Raw genomic sequence first — 16403 nt, forward strand, 5'->3', positions numbered from 1 at the left:
TAGGAATCAGCTAGGAGTTGGCTAGGAATCAGCTAGGAGTTGGCTAGGAATTAGCATAATCTGTGCAATGACTTCTGACATGGAATCTTTGAGTTGACGCAGAGGTTTTCTTGTATTTTCTTGTGCCATATCTTCCTAAGCGTCAGTGAGCACGTGCAGAGTGTGCGAGGCGACACGTTCGTGTAGGTTACTTTTTTTTTTAAGGCACCAGGAATTGGTGTCACTACCCACTCACCCTTCTTCCTGTCCTGCGAGGGGAATCTGCGATAGCTTGGCGAGGTTCTTGGCATATTCCTCTTCAATCTTTATCCTGAAAGAGGGAAGGAGAAAAGGAAGTTATTTACCATCGAATTTCAACACTTAGCGAGTCATTTTTCCTGTTTTGTACAAAATAGAAAAAATGCACATCTGGGTTAAAAAATAAATCAAAGGAAATTGACACATGAAATTGCTCAAGATTTTTTTTTAAAGGGAGTTGTGAAACATTGGTCTGACCAGGATTGTTGACAGATCGGCTCAGATAATAAAAGGGGATTTTGTAGTTACCTTTCTCGTATAAACTCAGCCATCTCTTTCTGCATGTGCTTCCCCTTCAGCTGTTTCTGCAGTAAGACCTCAAACCCTGAGATACAGCTTGTCCCCTGAGGGTCCTTCTTATCCGTCTACACAACAACAATAATAACACAGAAATATACACTTCAACAATATTTAGTGTAACATAAATAAATAAATAAAAAATAATACGACCAGATAACATTCAGTGTTGTGATGTGATGTGATACTGCATTCTATGTACTTAATGGTATGCATTCAATCATATAGTTTCTGTTTGTATTGTACTGTGGGGAAATACCAGGCCATCATTACTGCAGCACCATACATTCTACAGCACCACAGCCAATGATATAGAAAGTCAACATTTCACACAGTAGGGTGCATGAAATACTTGTCAACCTGTTTTAAATCTGATCCTCTGTGTCTCACTGGAAACTGTAAGTCTCGGTGTACGGTGCCCACTGTTTTTTTTTTTTACGAACGTCTCCCGGTGTTGTCACCTCAGAGAGAGTGTAACGTTAGTCCGGTCTGACAGTAATGTTAGCCCAGTGTTAAAACCTGAGCACACACCTGGTGGTGATTAAGTTTCAGCCGTGGGAGAAATGAAAACAGAACCAAACAGATGTTTGGAGCAAGGTCTCTCTCACTACACCATGTGTTATTCTACTACAGCTCTACAGCCTTAGTGTTGTGTAGAGTAGAGTAGAGTAGTGTAGAGTAGTGTAGAGTAGTGTAATGTAGTGTAGTGTAGTGTAATGTAGTGTAGAGTAGTGTAGAGTAGAGTAGAGTAGTGTAGTGTAGTGTAATGTAGTGTAGAGTAGTGTAGAGTAGAGTAGAGTAGTGTAGAGTAGTGTAGAGTAATGTAGAGTAGTGTAGAGTAGAGTAGAGTAGTGTAGAGTAGTGTAGAGTAGTGTAATGTAGTGTAGAGTAGAGTAGAGTAGAGTAGTGTAGAGTAGTGTAGAGTAGAGTAGTGTAGTGTAGAGTAGAGTAGTAGAGTAGTGTAGAGTAGTGTAGTGTAGTGTAATGTAGTGTAGAGTAGTGTAGAGTAATGTAGAGTAGTGTAGAGTAGTGTAGTGTAGAGTAGTGTAGTGTAGTGTAATGTAGTGTAGAGTAGAGTAGAGTAGTGTAGTGTAGAGTAGTGTAGTGTAGTGTAGAGTAGAGTAGAGTAGTGTAGAGTAGTGTAATGTAGTGTAGAGTAGAGTAGAGTAGAGTAGAGTAGTGTAGAGTAGTGTAATGTAGTGTAGAGTAGAGTAGAGTAGAGTAGAGTAGTGTAGTGTAGAGTAGTGTATAGTAGAGTAGTGTAGAGTAGTGTAGAGTAGTGTAGAGTAGAGTAGAGTAGAGTAGAGTAGAGTAGAGTAGTGTAATGTAGTGTAGAGTAGAGTAGTGTAGAGTAGAGTAGTGTAGTGTAGAGTAGTGTAGAGTAGAGTAGAGTAGAGTAGTGTAGAGTAGAGTAGAGTAGTGTAGTGTAGTTTACTGTAGAGTAGAGTAGAGTAGTGTAGAGTATAGTAGTGTAGAGTAGTGTAGAGTAGTGTAATGTAGTGTAGAGTAGAGTAGAGTAGAGTAGAGTAGTGTAGTGTAGTGTAGAGTAGAGTAATGTAGTGTAGAGTAGTGTAGTGTAGAGTAGTGTAGAGTAGTGTAATGTAGTGTAGAGTAGAGTAGAGTAGAGTAGAGTAGAGTAGTGTAGTGTAGTGTAGAGTAGAGAAGTGTAGAGTAGAGTAATGTAGTGTAGAGTAGAGTAGAGTAGAGTAGTGTAGAGTAGTGTAGAGTAGAGTAGTGTAGTGTAGAGTAGTGTAGAGTAGTGTAGAGTAGAGTAGTGTAGAGTAGTGTAGTGTAGAGTAGAGTAGTGTAGAGTAGAGTAGTGTAGAGTAGTGTAGAGTAGAGTAGTGTAGAGTAGAGTAGTGTAGTGTAGAGTAGAGTAGTGTAGTGTAGAGTAGTGTAGAGTAGTGTAGAGTAGTGTAATGTAGTGTAGAGTAGAGTAGAGTAGAGTAGTGTAGTGTAGTGTAGAGTAGAGAAGTGTAGAGTAGAGTAGAGTAGTGTAGAGTAGTGTAGTGTAGAGTAGAGTAGTGTAGAGTAGTGTAGAGTAGTGTAGTGTAGAGTAGAGTAGTGTAGAGTAGAGTAGTGTAGAGTAGTGTAGAGTAGAGTAGTGTAGAGTAGAGTAGTGTAGAGTAGTGTAGTGTAGTGTAGAGTAGAGTAGTGTAGAGTAGAGTAGTGTAGTGTAGTGTAGAGTAGAGTAGAGTAGAGTAGAGTAGTGTAGTGTAGAGTAGTGTAGAGTAGTGTAATGTAGTGTAGAGTAGAGTAGAGTAGAGTAGAGTAGTGTAGTGTAGTGTAGAGTAGTGTAGTGTAGAGTAGAGTAGTGTAGTGTAGAGTAGTGTAGTGTAGTGTAGTGTAGAGTAGAGTAGAGTAGAGTAGAGTAGAGTAGTGTAGTGTAGAGTAGAGAAGTGTAGAGTAGAGTAATGTAGTGTAGAGTAGAGTAGAGTAGAGTAGAGTAGAGTAGAGTAGTGTAGAGTAGAGTAGTGTAGTGTAGAGTAGTGTAGAGTAGTGTAATGTAGTGTAGAGTAGAGTAGAGTAGTGTAGAGTAGAGTAGAGTAGTGTAGTGTAGAGTAGTGTAGAGTAGTGTAATGTAGTGTAGAGTAGAGTAGAGTAGAGTAGAGTAGAGTAGAGTAGTGTAGAGTAGAGTAGAGTAGTGTAGAGTAGTGTAGAGTAGAGTAGTGTAGAGTAGTGTAGAGTAGTGTAATGTAGTGTAGAGTAGAGTAGAGTAGAGTAGAGTAGAGTAGAGTAGAGTAGAGTAGAGTAGAGTAGAGTAGAGTAGTGTAGTGTAGTGTAGAGTAGTGTAGAGTAGTGTAATGTAGTGTAGAGTAGAGTAGAGTAGAGTAGAGTAGTGTAGAGTAGAGTAGAGTAGTGTAGAGTAGAGTAGTGTAGAGTAGAGTAGTGTAGAGTAGTGTAGAGTAGTGTAATGTAGTGTAGAGTAGAGTAGAGTAGAGTAGAGTAGAGTAGTGTAGTGTAGAGTAGTGTAGTGTAGAGTAGAGTAGAGTAGAGTAGTGTAGTGTAGTGTAGAGTAGAGAAGTGTAGAGTAGAGTAGTGTAGAGTAGTGTAGGGTAGAGTAGTGTAGTGTAGTGTAGTGTAGTGTAGAGTAGTGTAATGTAGAGTAGTGTAGGGTAGAGTAGGGTAGAGTAGAGTAGAGTTGTGTAGTGGTGTAGAGTAGGGTAGAGTAGAGTAGTGTAGATTGGAGTAAGGAAGAGTGGGGTAATGTAGTGTAGAGTAGAGTAGTGTAGTGTAGAGTAAAGTAGTCTAGAACAGTGTAGTGTAGAGTAGTGTAGTGTAGTGTAGTGTAAAGTAGAGTAGTGTAGAGTAGAGTAGGGTAGTGGTGTAGAGTAGAGTAGTGTAGTGTAGAGTAAAGTAGAGTAGTGTAGAGTAGAGTAGGGTAGTGGTGTAGAGTAGAGTAGTGTAGTGTAGAGTTGTGTAGAGTAGAGTAGTGTAATGTAGTGTAGAGTAAAGTAGAGTAGAGAAGTGTAGTGTAGAGAAAAGTAGTGTAGAGCATTGTAGAGTAGTGTAGTGTAGATCAGTGTAGTGTAGAGCATTGTAGAGTAGTGTAGTGTAGAGTGCAGTAGAGTAGAGTAGTGTGTAGTGTAATAGGACTCTGTGGTGTGGCCAGTCTTCATATCTTACCCAGAAGTAATCACAGTAGCTCCACTCATCTGGCTTCAACAGCTGCTGTTCAGGTGTACTCATAGGGAGGGGGAACGTTACACAGTTAATCTGAGAGAGAGAGAGATATTAGGATACACTTTTCAATGGTTCGAATTCTTCCAGAAGCACGTAGGTGATGGCAGTGATAGTCTGATCTTCCCAACACCTCGGTTTAATAAACTTAAACATAGAATCAGAAAAATAGGTGAAGTGAGACGTAAATGCCACCAGGGAGAGCTTAAATGAGGCAGAGGAAAGATTGGCCCGGTGCGAGGAGGGAGATCCCGCTGTATGAGATAGTTCAACAACTGGGAAGAACATTTAAAAGGTATGTCCATCAAAACTGACTATCTGGAAAATAAATCAAGATAAAAATAACATTTCAATACACAAAGTGAAAGAGGGGGCAGAAAAAAACGACATGGGTAAATTTGTGGAAGAACTGTTAGCGGATAAAGTTGGACGACAAACAAGTTCAACGTGCGCACCGCCCACACAAGGTAAATATCTGTCATTCTGCCCTTGAGCAAGGCAGTTAACCCACTGTTCCCCGGGCGCCGAGGATGTGAATGTCGATTAAGGCAGACCCACGCACCAACCCTGCCAGGCAGGCACAGATTCGTGAGGGTGCAGTGACGCTTTAGCTGGTCTCTGAACGCGTTTATCTTCCTATCTTGGTTACATTTGCCTATTTTTCCAGCATCAAACGAGTGAGGGTGTATCTTTAATGTGGGAGCACTCAGGTGACTGTCTAGGGTGGGTAGGGTTAGGCACCGTTCCATCATGACAGGGCAAAGGGATATTTTCAATGTTTTAACACTTTAGTTTTGTACAAATACATTTCCATCTCTGCGAAAGAGAGACTCTCTCTCTATGGCATGTCCTCGCAGACACATTCACACACACTTTCCTTCGAGACTCACTTTCACCTCCTCAGACTCATTCAAACACATGGACATCTCCATCTTTATCATTTCTATAGCGTTCTTATGTGGAGATGGGAGAACCTTCCAGAAGAATTAACCATCTCTGCAGCACTCCACCAATCAGGCCTTTATGGTAGAGTGGCCAGACGGAATCCACTCCTAAGTAAAAGGCACATGACAGCCCGAGCTGGAGTTTGCCAAAAGGCACCAAAAGGACCATGAAAACAAGATCCTCTGGTCTAATGAAACCAATTTTGAACTTTGGCCTGAATGGCAAGTGTCAAGTTTGGAGGAAACCTGACACCATCCCTATGGTGAAGCATGGTGGTGGCAGCATTATGCTGTCTCAGCACACAGCCAAGACAAACAGGAGTGGCTTCGGGACAAGTCTCTGAATGTCCTTGATTGGCCCAGCCAGGGCCCGGACTTGAACCCGATCAAACATCTCTGGGGAGACTTGAAAATAGCTGTGCAGCGACGCTCCCCATCCAACCTGACAGAGCTTGAGAGAATCTGCAGAGAAGAATGGGAGAAACTCCCCAAATACAGGTGTGCCAAGCTTGTAGCGTCATACCCAAGAAGACTCGAGGCTGTAATCACTGCCAAAGGTTCTTCAGCAAAGTACTGAAGTCTGAATACTTATGTAAATTTGATATTTAAGTTGTCTTATTATTTTAAAAACCTGTTTTTGCTTTTATGGGGTATTGTGTTTAGATTGATGAAGGGGGAAAAAAAACAATTTAATCAATTGTGAATAAGGCTGTAACATAACCAAATGTGGAAAAAGTCAAGGGGTCAGGAATACTAACCAGGTAACCAGAATTATTCAAGAAGAAACAAAATCTGAGAATATTATCGCGGTAACTAACTGGGAAGACGAGCTGCACATAGCAATAACCCAAGAGCACTGGGAGGATACATCTAGAAACATGTCCAAGACAACCAACTCTCTACTCTGGACGGAAACTTCAGGTAAATTCAGTCACGATTGTTCATAACTCCTATAATACAACCAAAGTAGAGTGGTGACATCACACCAAGTTGCTGGGTAACAGTGGGGAGAACGGGGCTAACCACACCCACATACTATAGTCCTGCCCAGTCCTAAATCATATCTGGACTGAGACATACAAAAGTATTGGATGATATGCTTGAATGCTCACTTTCTCTAAATCCAGAACACATACTGCTAGGGAGAACTGTACTGAGAAAGTCAGTACAGGTGCCTCAAAGCTGGGGCCAAGAGACTGAAAAACAGCTTCTATCTCAAGGCCATCAGACTGTTAAAAGGCCTGACTAGAACATTCGAGTCTGCTGCCTACAGTGCCTTGCGAAAGTATTCGGCCCCCTTGAACTTTGCGACCTTTTGCCACATTTCAGGCTTCAAACATAAAGATATAAAACTGTATTTTTTTGTGAAGAATCAACAACAAGTGGGACACAATCATGAAGTGGAACGACATTTATTGGATATTTCAAACTTTTTTAATAAATCAAAAACTGAAAAATTGGGCGTGCAAAATTATTCAGCCCCTTTACTTTCAGTGCAGCAAACTCTCTCCAGAAGTTCAGTGAGGATCTCTGAATGATCCAATGTTGACCTAAATGACTAATGATGATAAATACAATCCACCTGTGTGTAATCAAGTCTCCGTATAAATGCACCTGCACTGTGATAGTCTCAGAGGTCCGTTAAAAGCGCAGAGAGCATCATGAAGAACAAGGAACACACCAGGCAGGTCCGAGATACTGTTGTGAAGAAGTTTAAAGCCGGATTTGGATACAAAAAGATTTCCCAAGCTTTAAACATCCCAAGGAGCACTGTGCAAGCGATAATATTGAAATGGAAGGAGTATCAGACCACTGCAAATCTACCAAGACCTGGCCGTCCCTCTAATCTTTCAGCTCATACAAGGAGAAGACTGATCAGAGATGCAGCCAAGAGGCCCATGATCACTCTGGATGAACTGCAGAGATCTACAGCTGAGGTGGGAGACTCTGTCCATAGGACAACATTCAGTCATATATTGCACAAATCTGGCCTTTATGGAAGAGTGGCAAGAAGAAAGCCATTTCTTAAAGATATCCATAAAAAGTGTTGTTTAAAGTTTGCCACAAGCCACCTGGGAGACACACCAAACATGTGGAAGAAGGTGCAGATGAAACCAAAATTGAACTTTTTGGCAACAATGCAAGACGTTATGTTTGGCGTAAAAGCAACACAGCTCATCACCCTGAACACACCATCCCCACTGTCAAACATGGTGGTGGCAGCATCATGGTTTGGGCCTGCTTTTCTTCAGCAGGGACAGGGAAGATGGTTAAAATTGATGGGAAGATGGATGGAGCCAAATACAGGACCATTCTGGAAGAAAACCTGATGGAGTCTGCAAAAGACCTGAGACTGGGACGGAGATTTGTCTTCCAACAAGACAATGATCCAAAACATAAAACAAAATCTACAATGGCATGGTTCAAAAATAAACATATCCAGGTGTTAGAATGGCCAAGTCAAAGTCCAGACCTGAATCCAATCGAGAATCTGTGGAAAGAACTGAAAACTGCTGTTCACAAATGCTCTCCTTCCAACCTCACTGAGCTCGAGCTGTTTTGCAAGGAGGAATGGGAAAAAATGTCAGTCTCTCGATGTGCAAAACTGATAGAGACATACCCCAAGCAACTATTAAAGAGTATTTAAGAAAACATTTGTTATGTCTTACATTGTATTTTATTAGTCGGTATGCAAGGGCCTGAGGAGTTTAAATCATGAAGGGCCACATTGAGATTAGCAATACGAAGTGCAAGATGCGGAGCTGCACACACACACACACACACACACACACTGACTGTCCACCTCTGCTGAACTATTCAAGGTGCTCTGCCACTGTTGCTCTGGCAACACTTCTTCTCTTCAGTTCCAATAATAAAAGACTATGTAACATCCTGACAACACATCGATCCTTGAATCTATCAACTCTTTTCTATTTCCAAACTTTATGACTAATGCCACTCAAAACACAGTAACAACAACTGTGAAACCCCCAGCATTTATCCTTCATCAACCCTGACTGTCTGTTGTAATTCTCTCTCCCCAGTAGATGTTCAATATGTTGGCTGAGCGACTATCACCCTGCTCGGCCCATCTCTATCTATTCTCTATCTGCTGCACATGGCCTGAGGGTTGGGTATCTCTCTCTCCTCTCCCTCACTGTGTGGCTGTCAGTTGTAACTGTTAGCACCCAGGCTGAGAAAGGGCTGACAATAGGACCTGTTATTATTTCCCGAATTCATTCTCATTACCTCCAGCAGCAAAACAATTCTGGCCGAGGGGGGTGGACCTACTGCTGAGCCTACCTCCTCACAGGGCAGTTTACTGCTGTTAAATTGCAAGTGGACAGGGTATGATAATGAAGATAAAGATGGCAATCTCTTTTCCACTCTTCCTGCCTCCAGATTAAATACCAACATCTGGCTTCCATCACTTTCTAATGAGCCTTTAAGTGACCTTAGCTGACCTCCACCAATGACCCCCTTAACCCCTGACATTGGTAATTAGCTGAGGGTTAACTAAGGATTGAATCAGTCGACTTTACTGGTCTGGGTTAGGGTCTAAGTTTGGGTTAAGGTCTGGGTTAGGGTTAGGGTCTGGGTTAGGGTCTGTCTTTGGGTTAGGGTCTGGGTTAGGGTCTGTCTTTGGGTTAGGGTCTGTGTTCGGGAAAGTGTCTGTGTTTAGGTTAGGGTCTGGGTTAGGGTCTGTGTTCGGGAAAGGGTCTGTGTTTGGGTTAGGGTCTGGGTTAGGGTCTGGGCTAGGGTCTGTGTTTGGGTTAGGGTCTGGGTTAGGGTCTGTCTTTGGGTTAGGGTCTGTGTTCGGGAAAGGGTCTGTGTTTGGGTTAGGGTCTGGGCTAGGGTCTGTCTTTGGGTTAGGGTCTGGGGAAGTTAGGAATGGTACTTACTGTGATGGTAGTCTCTTTGCTCTGCCACCTGGTGGGTGATGTAGGACATGGACTCTGATGAGAGAGACAGGATGCTCCGTCAAAACCTTCCTCCGTGTCTGACATGGTCTCTGACTGACACACACACAATGGAGCTGTTCTACTGGAGCTGTTCTACTAGAGCTGTTCTACTAGAGCTGTTCTACTAGAGCTGTTCTACTAGAGCTGTTCTACTGGAGCTGTTCTACTAGAGCTGTTCTACTGGAGCTGTTCTACTATAACTGTTTTATTAGAGCTGTTCTACTGGAGCTGTTCTACTGGAGCTGTTCTACTAGAGCTGTTCTACTGGAACTGTTCTACTAGAGCTGTTCTACCGGAGCTGTTCTACTAGAGCTGTTCTACTGGAGCTGTTCTACTGGAGCTGTTCTACTGGAGCTGTTCTACTAGAGCTGTTCTACTAGAGCTGTTCTACTGGAGCTGTTCTACTGGAGCTGTTCTACTAGAGCTGTTCTACTGGTAACTGTTCTACTAGAGCTGCTCTACTAGAGCAGTTCTACTGGAGCTGTTCTACTGGAGCTGTAATACTGGAACTGTTCTACTGGAACTGTTCTACTAGAGCTGTGTGTGTGTGTGTGTGTGTGTGTGTGTGTGTGTGTGTGTGTGTGTGTGTGTGTGTGTGTGTGTGTGTGTGTGTGTGTGTGTGTGTGTGTGTGTGTGTGTGTGTGTGTGTGTGTGTGTGTGTGTGCACATGAGTGTGTGTGTTGGGGTCTTAGGGGAAATCTGCTACTCTGTATCTATTAACTGAATGCATTGGCATAGTTTCTGCATAACACTGTCTGATTAAAGGACACAAGTAAAGCAATTTGTCAGCAAAATTATGCTTTCGTTGCCCGTCTTCCGCTGTAGCATGGTGGCTGGTGTAAAGTAATATGAAAATAAGATGAAGAGGAGGACAAGCAGGAGGTGAGGAGGAGAAGTAGGAAGAAGAGGAGCAATGAGAGGAGGAAGAGGAGGAGGAGGAAGAGCAGCAGGAGCGGAGGAGGAGAAGGAGAAGGAAGAGGAGCAACAAGAGGAGGAAGAGGAGGAGATGAAGGAGAGGAGGAAGAGCAGCATGAGGGGAGGAGGAGGAAGAGGAGCAACGAGAGGAGGAAGAGGAGGAGGAGAAGGAGGAGAGGAGATAGACGAGAAGGAAGAGAGGAAGAGGAGGAGAAGAAGAGGAGGTAGATGAGAAGGAAAAGAGGAAGAGGAGGAGAAGGAGGAAGAGGAGAATGAGGAGGAGGAGCAGAAGGTGGATGGAGGAGAAGGAGGAGGGAGCATGTCTTACCTGTGGTTCTAAACTAGGCTTTTTGACCAGACTGATATGGGAATGTTCATTCTGATGCAACGGACTACCACTGGTGCGAAACCCATTCACTGTGGAGGAGAGAGAAAGAGAGAGAGAGAGAGAGAAATTGAGAGAGATTCATAGAGAGAGAGAGAGAGAGGTGGGGAGAGGGGATCGAGAGAGAGAAACGACATCGGACACTTTATGGAACACAAAGCCTTCACTATATTATCCTGGAATATCCAAGGCCTGAGGTCATCTGCCTTTGGCCTAAAGAGCAGGAACCCAGACTTCACCAAAGAAATCGGTAATACAGACATTGTCATCCTGCAAGAAACCTGGTATAGAGGAGGTGGACCCACTGGTTGCCCTCTAGGTTACAGAGAGCTGGTAGTCCCATCCACCAAACTACCAGGTGTGAAACAGGGAAGGGACTCAGGGTGTATGCTAATTTGGTATAGAGCAGACCTAACTCACTCCATTAAATTAATCAAAACAGGAACATTTTACATTCGGCTAGAAATTCAAAAGGAAATTATCTTAACAGAGAAAAATGTCCTCCTGTGTGCTACCTCTATCCCCCCACTAGAATCCCCATACTTTAACGAAGACAGCTTCTCCATCCTGGAGGGGGAAATCAATAATTTCCAGGCCCAGGGACATGTACCAGAACCGGACAAGAACCTGACACCCTCACCTGCCTGCAGGTGACAGCATTCCCTCCCCCATATGCCCCCCTAGGCACAACTATGACAACATAACCAACAAAAACGGATCACAACTCCTGCAGCTCTGTCGCACGCTGGGTATGTACATAGTCAATGGTAGGCTTCGAGGGGACTCCTATGGTAGGTACACCTATAGCTCATCTCTTGACAGTAGTACTGTAGCCTACTTTATCACTGACCTCAACCCAGAGTCTCTCAGAGCGTTCACAGTCAGCCCCTGTCAGACCACAGCAAAATCACAGTCTACTTGAACAGAGCAATACTTAATCATGAGGTATCAAAGCCAAAGGAACTGAGTAATATTAAGAAATGCTATAGATGGAAGGAATGCAGTTTGGAAACCTACCAAAAACAATTAGGCAACAACAAATTCAATCCCTTTTAGACAATTTCCTGGGTAAAATGTTCCACTGTAATAGTGAAGGTGTAAACTTAGCAGTAGAAAATCTTAACAGTATATTTGACCTCTCAGCTTCCCTATCAAATCTAAATATCGCAAATAGAAAACCGATGAAAATGAACAACAATGACAAATGTTTTGATGAAGAATGCAAAAATCTAAGAAAGAAATTGAGAAACCTGTCCAACCAAAAACATAGAGACCCGGAAAACCTGAGTCTACGCCTTCACTATGGTGAATCACTAAAACTATACAGAAATACACTACGGAATTAAGAAGGAACAGCACGTCAGAAATCAGCTCAGTGTTATTGAAGAATCCATAGACTCTAACCACTTCTGGGAAAATTGGAAAACACTAAACAAACAACAACACAAATAATTATCTATCCAAAATGGAGATGTATGGGTAAACCACTTCGCCAATCTTTTCGGCTCTATAACAAAGAATAAAGAGCAAAAACATATACATGATCAAATAAAAATCTTAGAATCAACTATTTAAGACTACCAGAACCCACTGGATTCTCAAATTACCTTGAATGAGCTACAGGACAAAATAAAAACCCTCCAACCCAAAAAGGCCTGTGGTGTTGATGGTATCCTTAATGAAATGATCAAATATACAGACAACAAATTACAATTGGCTATACTAAAACTCTTTAACATCATCCTTAGCTCTGAACCAAGGACTGATCACCCCAATCCACAAAAGTGGAGACATATTTGACCCCAATAACTACCGTTGGATATGCTTCAACAGTAACCTTGGGAAAATCCTCTGCATTATCATTAACAGCAGACTCGATTTCCTCAATGAAAACAATGTACTGAGTAAATGTCAATTTGGATTTTTACCAAATTACTGTACAACAGACCATGTATTCACCCTGCACACACTTATTGACAACCAAACAAAACAAAACAAAGGCAAAGTCTTCTCATGCTTTGTTGATTTCAAAAAAGCCTTAGACTCAATTTGGCATGAGTGTCTGCTATACAAATTGATGGAAAGTGGTGTAGGGGGTAAAACATAAGACATTATAAAATCCATGTACACAAACAACAAGTGTGCGGTTAAAATTGGCAAAAAAACACACACATTACTTCACACAGGGTCTTGGGGTCCACCCTCTTCAACATATACTGTATAACAACGAACTGGTGGGGGCACTAGAAAAGTCTGCAGCCTCACCCTGCTAGAATCTGAAGTCAAATGTCTACTGTTTGCTGATGATCTGGTGCTTCTGTCACCAACCAAGGAGGGCCTACAGAAGCACCTAGATCTTATGCACAGATTCTGTCAGACCTGGGCCCTGACAGTAAATCTCAGTAAGACCAAAATAATGGTGTTCCAAAAAAGGTCCAGTCGCCAGGACCACAAATACAAATTCCATCTAGACACTGTTGCCCTTGAGCACACAAAAAACTATCCATACCTCAGCCTAAACATCAGCGCCACAGGTAACTTCCACAAAGCTGTGAACGATCTGAGAGACAAGGCAAGAAGGCCATTCTATGCCATCAAAAGGAACATAAAATTCAACATACCAATTAGGATCTGGCTAAAAATACTAGAATCATTCATAGAGCCCATTGCCCTTTATGGTTGTGAGGCTGGGGTCCGCTCACCAACCAAGACTTCACCAAATGGGACAAACACCAAATTGAGTCTCTGCATGCAGAATTCTGCAAAAATATCCGTGTACAACGTAGAACACCAAATAATGCATGCAGAGCAGAATTAGGCAGATACTCACTAATTATTAAAATCCAGAAAAGAGCCGTTTCTACCAATTCTACAACCACCGAAAAGGAAGCGATTCCCAAACCTTCCATAACAAAGCCATCACCTACAGAGAGATGAACCTGGAGAAGAGTCCAGGGGCTCTGTTCACAAACACAAACAAACCACACAGAGCCCTAGGACAGCAGCACAATTAGACCCAACCAAATCATGAGAAAACAAAAAGATAATTACTTGACACATTGGAAAGAATTAACAAAAAAACTGAGCAAACTAGAATGCTATTTGTCCCTAAACAGAGTACACAGTGGCAGAATATCTGACCACTGTGACTGACCCAAACTTAAGGAAAGCTTTGAATATGAACAGACTCAGTGAACATAGCCTTGCTATTGAGAAAGGCCGCCATAGGCAGACATGGCTCTCAAGAGAAGACAGGCTATGTGCTCACTGCCCACAAAATGAGGTGGAAACTGAGCTGCACTTCCTAACCTCCTGCCCAAAGTATGACCATATTAGAGAGACATATTTCCCTCAGATTACACAGATGCACAAAGAATTCGAAAACAAATCCAATTTTGATAAACTCCCATATCTACTGGGTGAAATTCCACAGTGTGCCATCACAGCAGCAAGATTTGTGACCTGTTGCCACAAGAAAAGGGCAACCAGTGAAGAACAAACACCAGTGTAAATAATACCCATATTTATGCTTATTTATTTTCCCTTTCCCTGTATATATACGTAATATGACATATGTAATGTCTTTTTTGTTTTGAAACTTCTGTATGTGTAATGTTTACTGTTAATTTGTATTGTTTATTTCACTTATATATTCACTTATATTATCTACCTCACTTGCTTTGGCAATGTTAACACATGTTTCCCATGCCAATAAAGCCCCTTGAATTGAATTGAATTGAATTGAGAGAGAGAGAGAGAGAGAGAGAGAGAGAGAGAGAGAGAGAGAGAGAGAGAGAGAGAGAGAGAGAGAGAGAGAGAGAGAGAGAGAGAGAGAGAGAGAGAGAGAGAGAGATTTGTAGAGAGAGAGAGAGAGAGAGAGAGAGAGAGAGAGAGAGAGAGAGAGAGAGAGAGAGAGAGAGAGAGAGAGAGAGAGAGAGAGAGAGAGAGAGAGAGAGAGAGAGAGAGAGAGAGAGAGAGAGAGAGAGAGAGAGAGAGAGAGAGAGAGAGAGAGAAATAAAATAATTCCACCAAAATATACGCTTGCTTTATCGAATTCCAAAAAGCATTTGATTCTATTTGGCATACAGGCCTGTTCTTCAAAGTTATTGAAAGTGGTGTAGGGGCAATAAAATAACATCATTCTTTAACCAGGGGCAGGGCCTTCGCCAGGGTTGCAATCTGAGCCCTGCATTCTTCAATATTTACATCAACGAATTGGCCACTATTCTAAAAATCATCAGCCCCTGTTCTGAGGTTAAATGCCTACTCTTCGCAGATGACCTGGGCCCTGGCAGTAAACCCCAAAAATACTAAAATAATGATTTTCCAGAAAATATCCAAATCTCAGGGAATTAGACCAGAGTTCTCAATTGGTATAAAATATATAGAGTACTGCACATACTACAATTACTTAGGTTTAAAAATAAGCTCAACTGGACACCTTAATGAGGCAGTGAATGAACTGAGCGAGAAAGCACGCAGGGCATTCTAAGCCATTAAAAAACCCAATCCAAATTGAAATACCTATTCAAATTTGGCTAAAACGAATTGAATGTGTCATTGAACCAATTGCACTTTATGGGAGCAAGGTGTAGGGTCCACTTGCAAAACAAGATTTCACCAAATGGGACAAACACCCCATTGAAACTCTGCATGCAGAATTCTGCAAAAATATCCGTGTACAACGTAGAACACCAAATAATGCATGCAGGGCAGAATTAGGCCGATACCCACTAATAATAAAAACTAAAAAAAGAGCAATTCAGTTTTGGAAACATCTAAAATACAGTGACCCCCTCTCATATCATTACCAAGCCCTGCAATGCCAAGAGCTGAGCAAAGAAAAGAGTCACTTCATCCAGCTGGTCCTGGGGCTACTAACTACTAACACACTGAAGCCTCAGGACCAGAACATCCAATCAATCAGAATGAAACAAATTACAACACAATCAAAACAAAACTATATTGCTTATTGGGAAACACAAACACAACGCAAAATGCAGTGCTATCTGGCCCCAAATCGACAGTACACCGTGGCTAACTATTTGACCATGGTTACTGATCAAAACCTTAGAAAAACCTTGACAAAGTACAGGCTCAGTGAGCACAGCCTTGCCATTGAGAAGGGTAGACACAGGAAAACCTGGCTCCCTGTAGAGGAAAGGCTGTGCAACCACTGCACAACAGCAGAACCTGAGACAGAGCGGCATTTCCTGACAAAATGTCAAAAATATAATTAGAGAATGTAATTTCCCCAAATTTGAAACCCTTATTCAAGGTTTCAAAGACCTCTCTGATGAGGATAGGCTACCCGTCCTGTTGGGGGAGGACGCAGAGAGCTGTGGGTTGGCAGCGCACTACATTGCTGACTGCCATAAGTTGAGGGACAGTGTCTGACAGACAAATCAACTTGCACATGTCCTCTGCTGTATACTTATTGTTATTGTTCAATGTATGGTTATTGTGACCCTAGGTTATTGTTGTTACAGTTGTCCCGTTGACAATTTTGATTCTTATTATTTTCATATTGTAAATATCCAAAGTAAGCTTTGGCAATATGTACATTGTTATGTCATGCCAATAAAACGAATTGAATTGAGAGAGAGAGAGAGAGAGAGAGAGAGAGAGAAGGAGAGAGGGAGAGAGAAGGAGAGAGGGAGAGAGAGACAGCTTTAGTACCTGTAGGTAGTGAGTTCTTGTGTTTCAGAGGGGTGCTGGGTGTCCCAGGTACCCTGGAAGGTCTCTCCCATGTTGTCTCTGGAAACAGACAGGAACATGAAAGCCAATTGAACTTGAGTATACCCAATAATGACAAAGCAAAAACAGATTTTTATACATTTTTGCAAATATTTATAAATCCTTATGATGATTTACCAAATCAATTACTGGGAGCTTATATATGGAGTGTGTGACTGTCTTTAA

General features: G+C 42.2%; 1 protein-coding gene across 1 annotated transcript in view; it reads right to left on the reverse strand.

The window, feature by feature from the left end:
- The window catches only part of LOC110492812 (growth arrest-specific protein 7), a 91505-nt gene that overhangs the window by 35580 nt on the left and 39522 nt on the right, over window positions 1–16403 (reverse strand). Inside the window, exons 3-8 of the mRNA XM_036946081.1 lie at window positions 16161–16238; window positions 10425–10513; window positions 9122–9175; window positions 4222–4311; window positions 547–662; window positions 236–310 (exon numbers count right to left, since the gene is read on the reverse strand). Coding sequence (XP_036801976.1) covers window positions 236–310; window positions 547–662; window positions 4222–4311; window positions 9122–9175; window positions 10425–10513; window positions 16161–16238 — 502 coding nt within the window. The remainder of the gene's footprint in view (window positions 1–235; window positions 311–546; window positions 663–4221; window positions 4312–9121; window positions 9176–10424; window positions 10514–16160; window positions 16239–16403) is intronic.

Source organism: Oncorhynchus mykiss, chromosome 16 (assembly GCF_013265735.2).
Source record: "Oncorhynchus mykiss isolate Arlee chromosome 16, USDA_OmykA_1.1, whole genome shotgun sequence".
NCBI classification, from domain to species: Eukaryota; Metazoa; Chordata; class Actinopteri; order Salmoniformes; family Salmonidae; genus Oncorhynchus; species Oncorhynchus mykiss.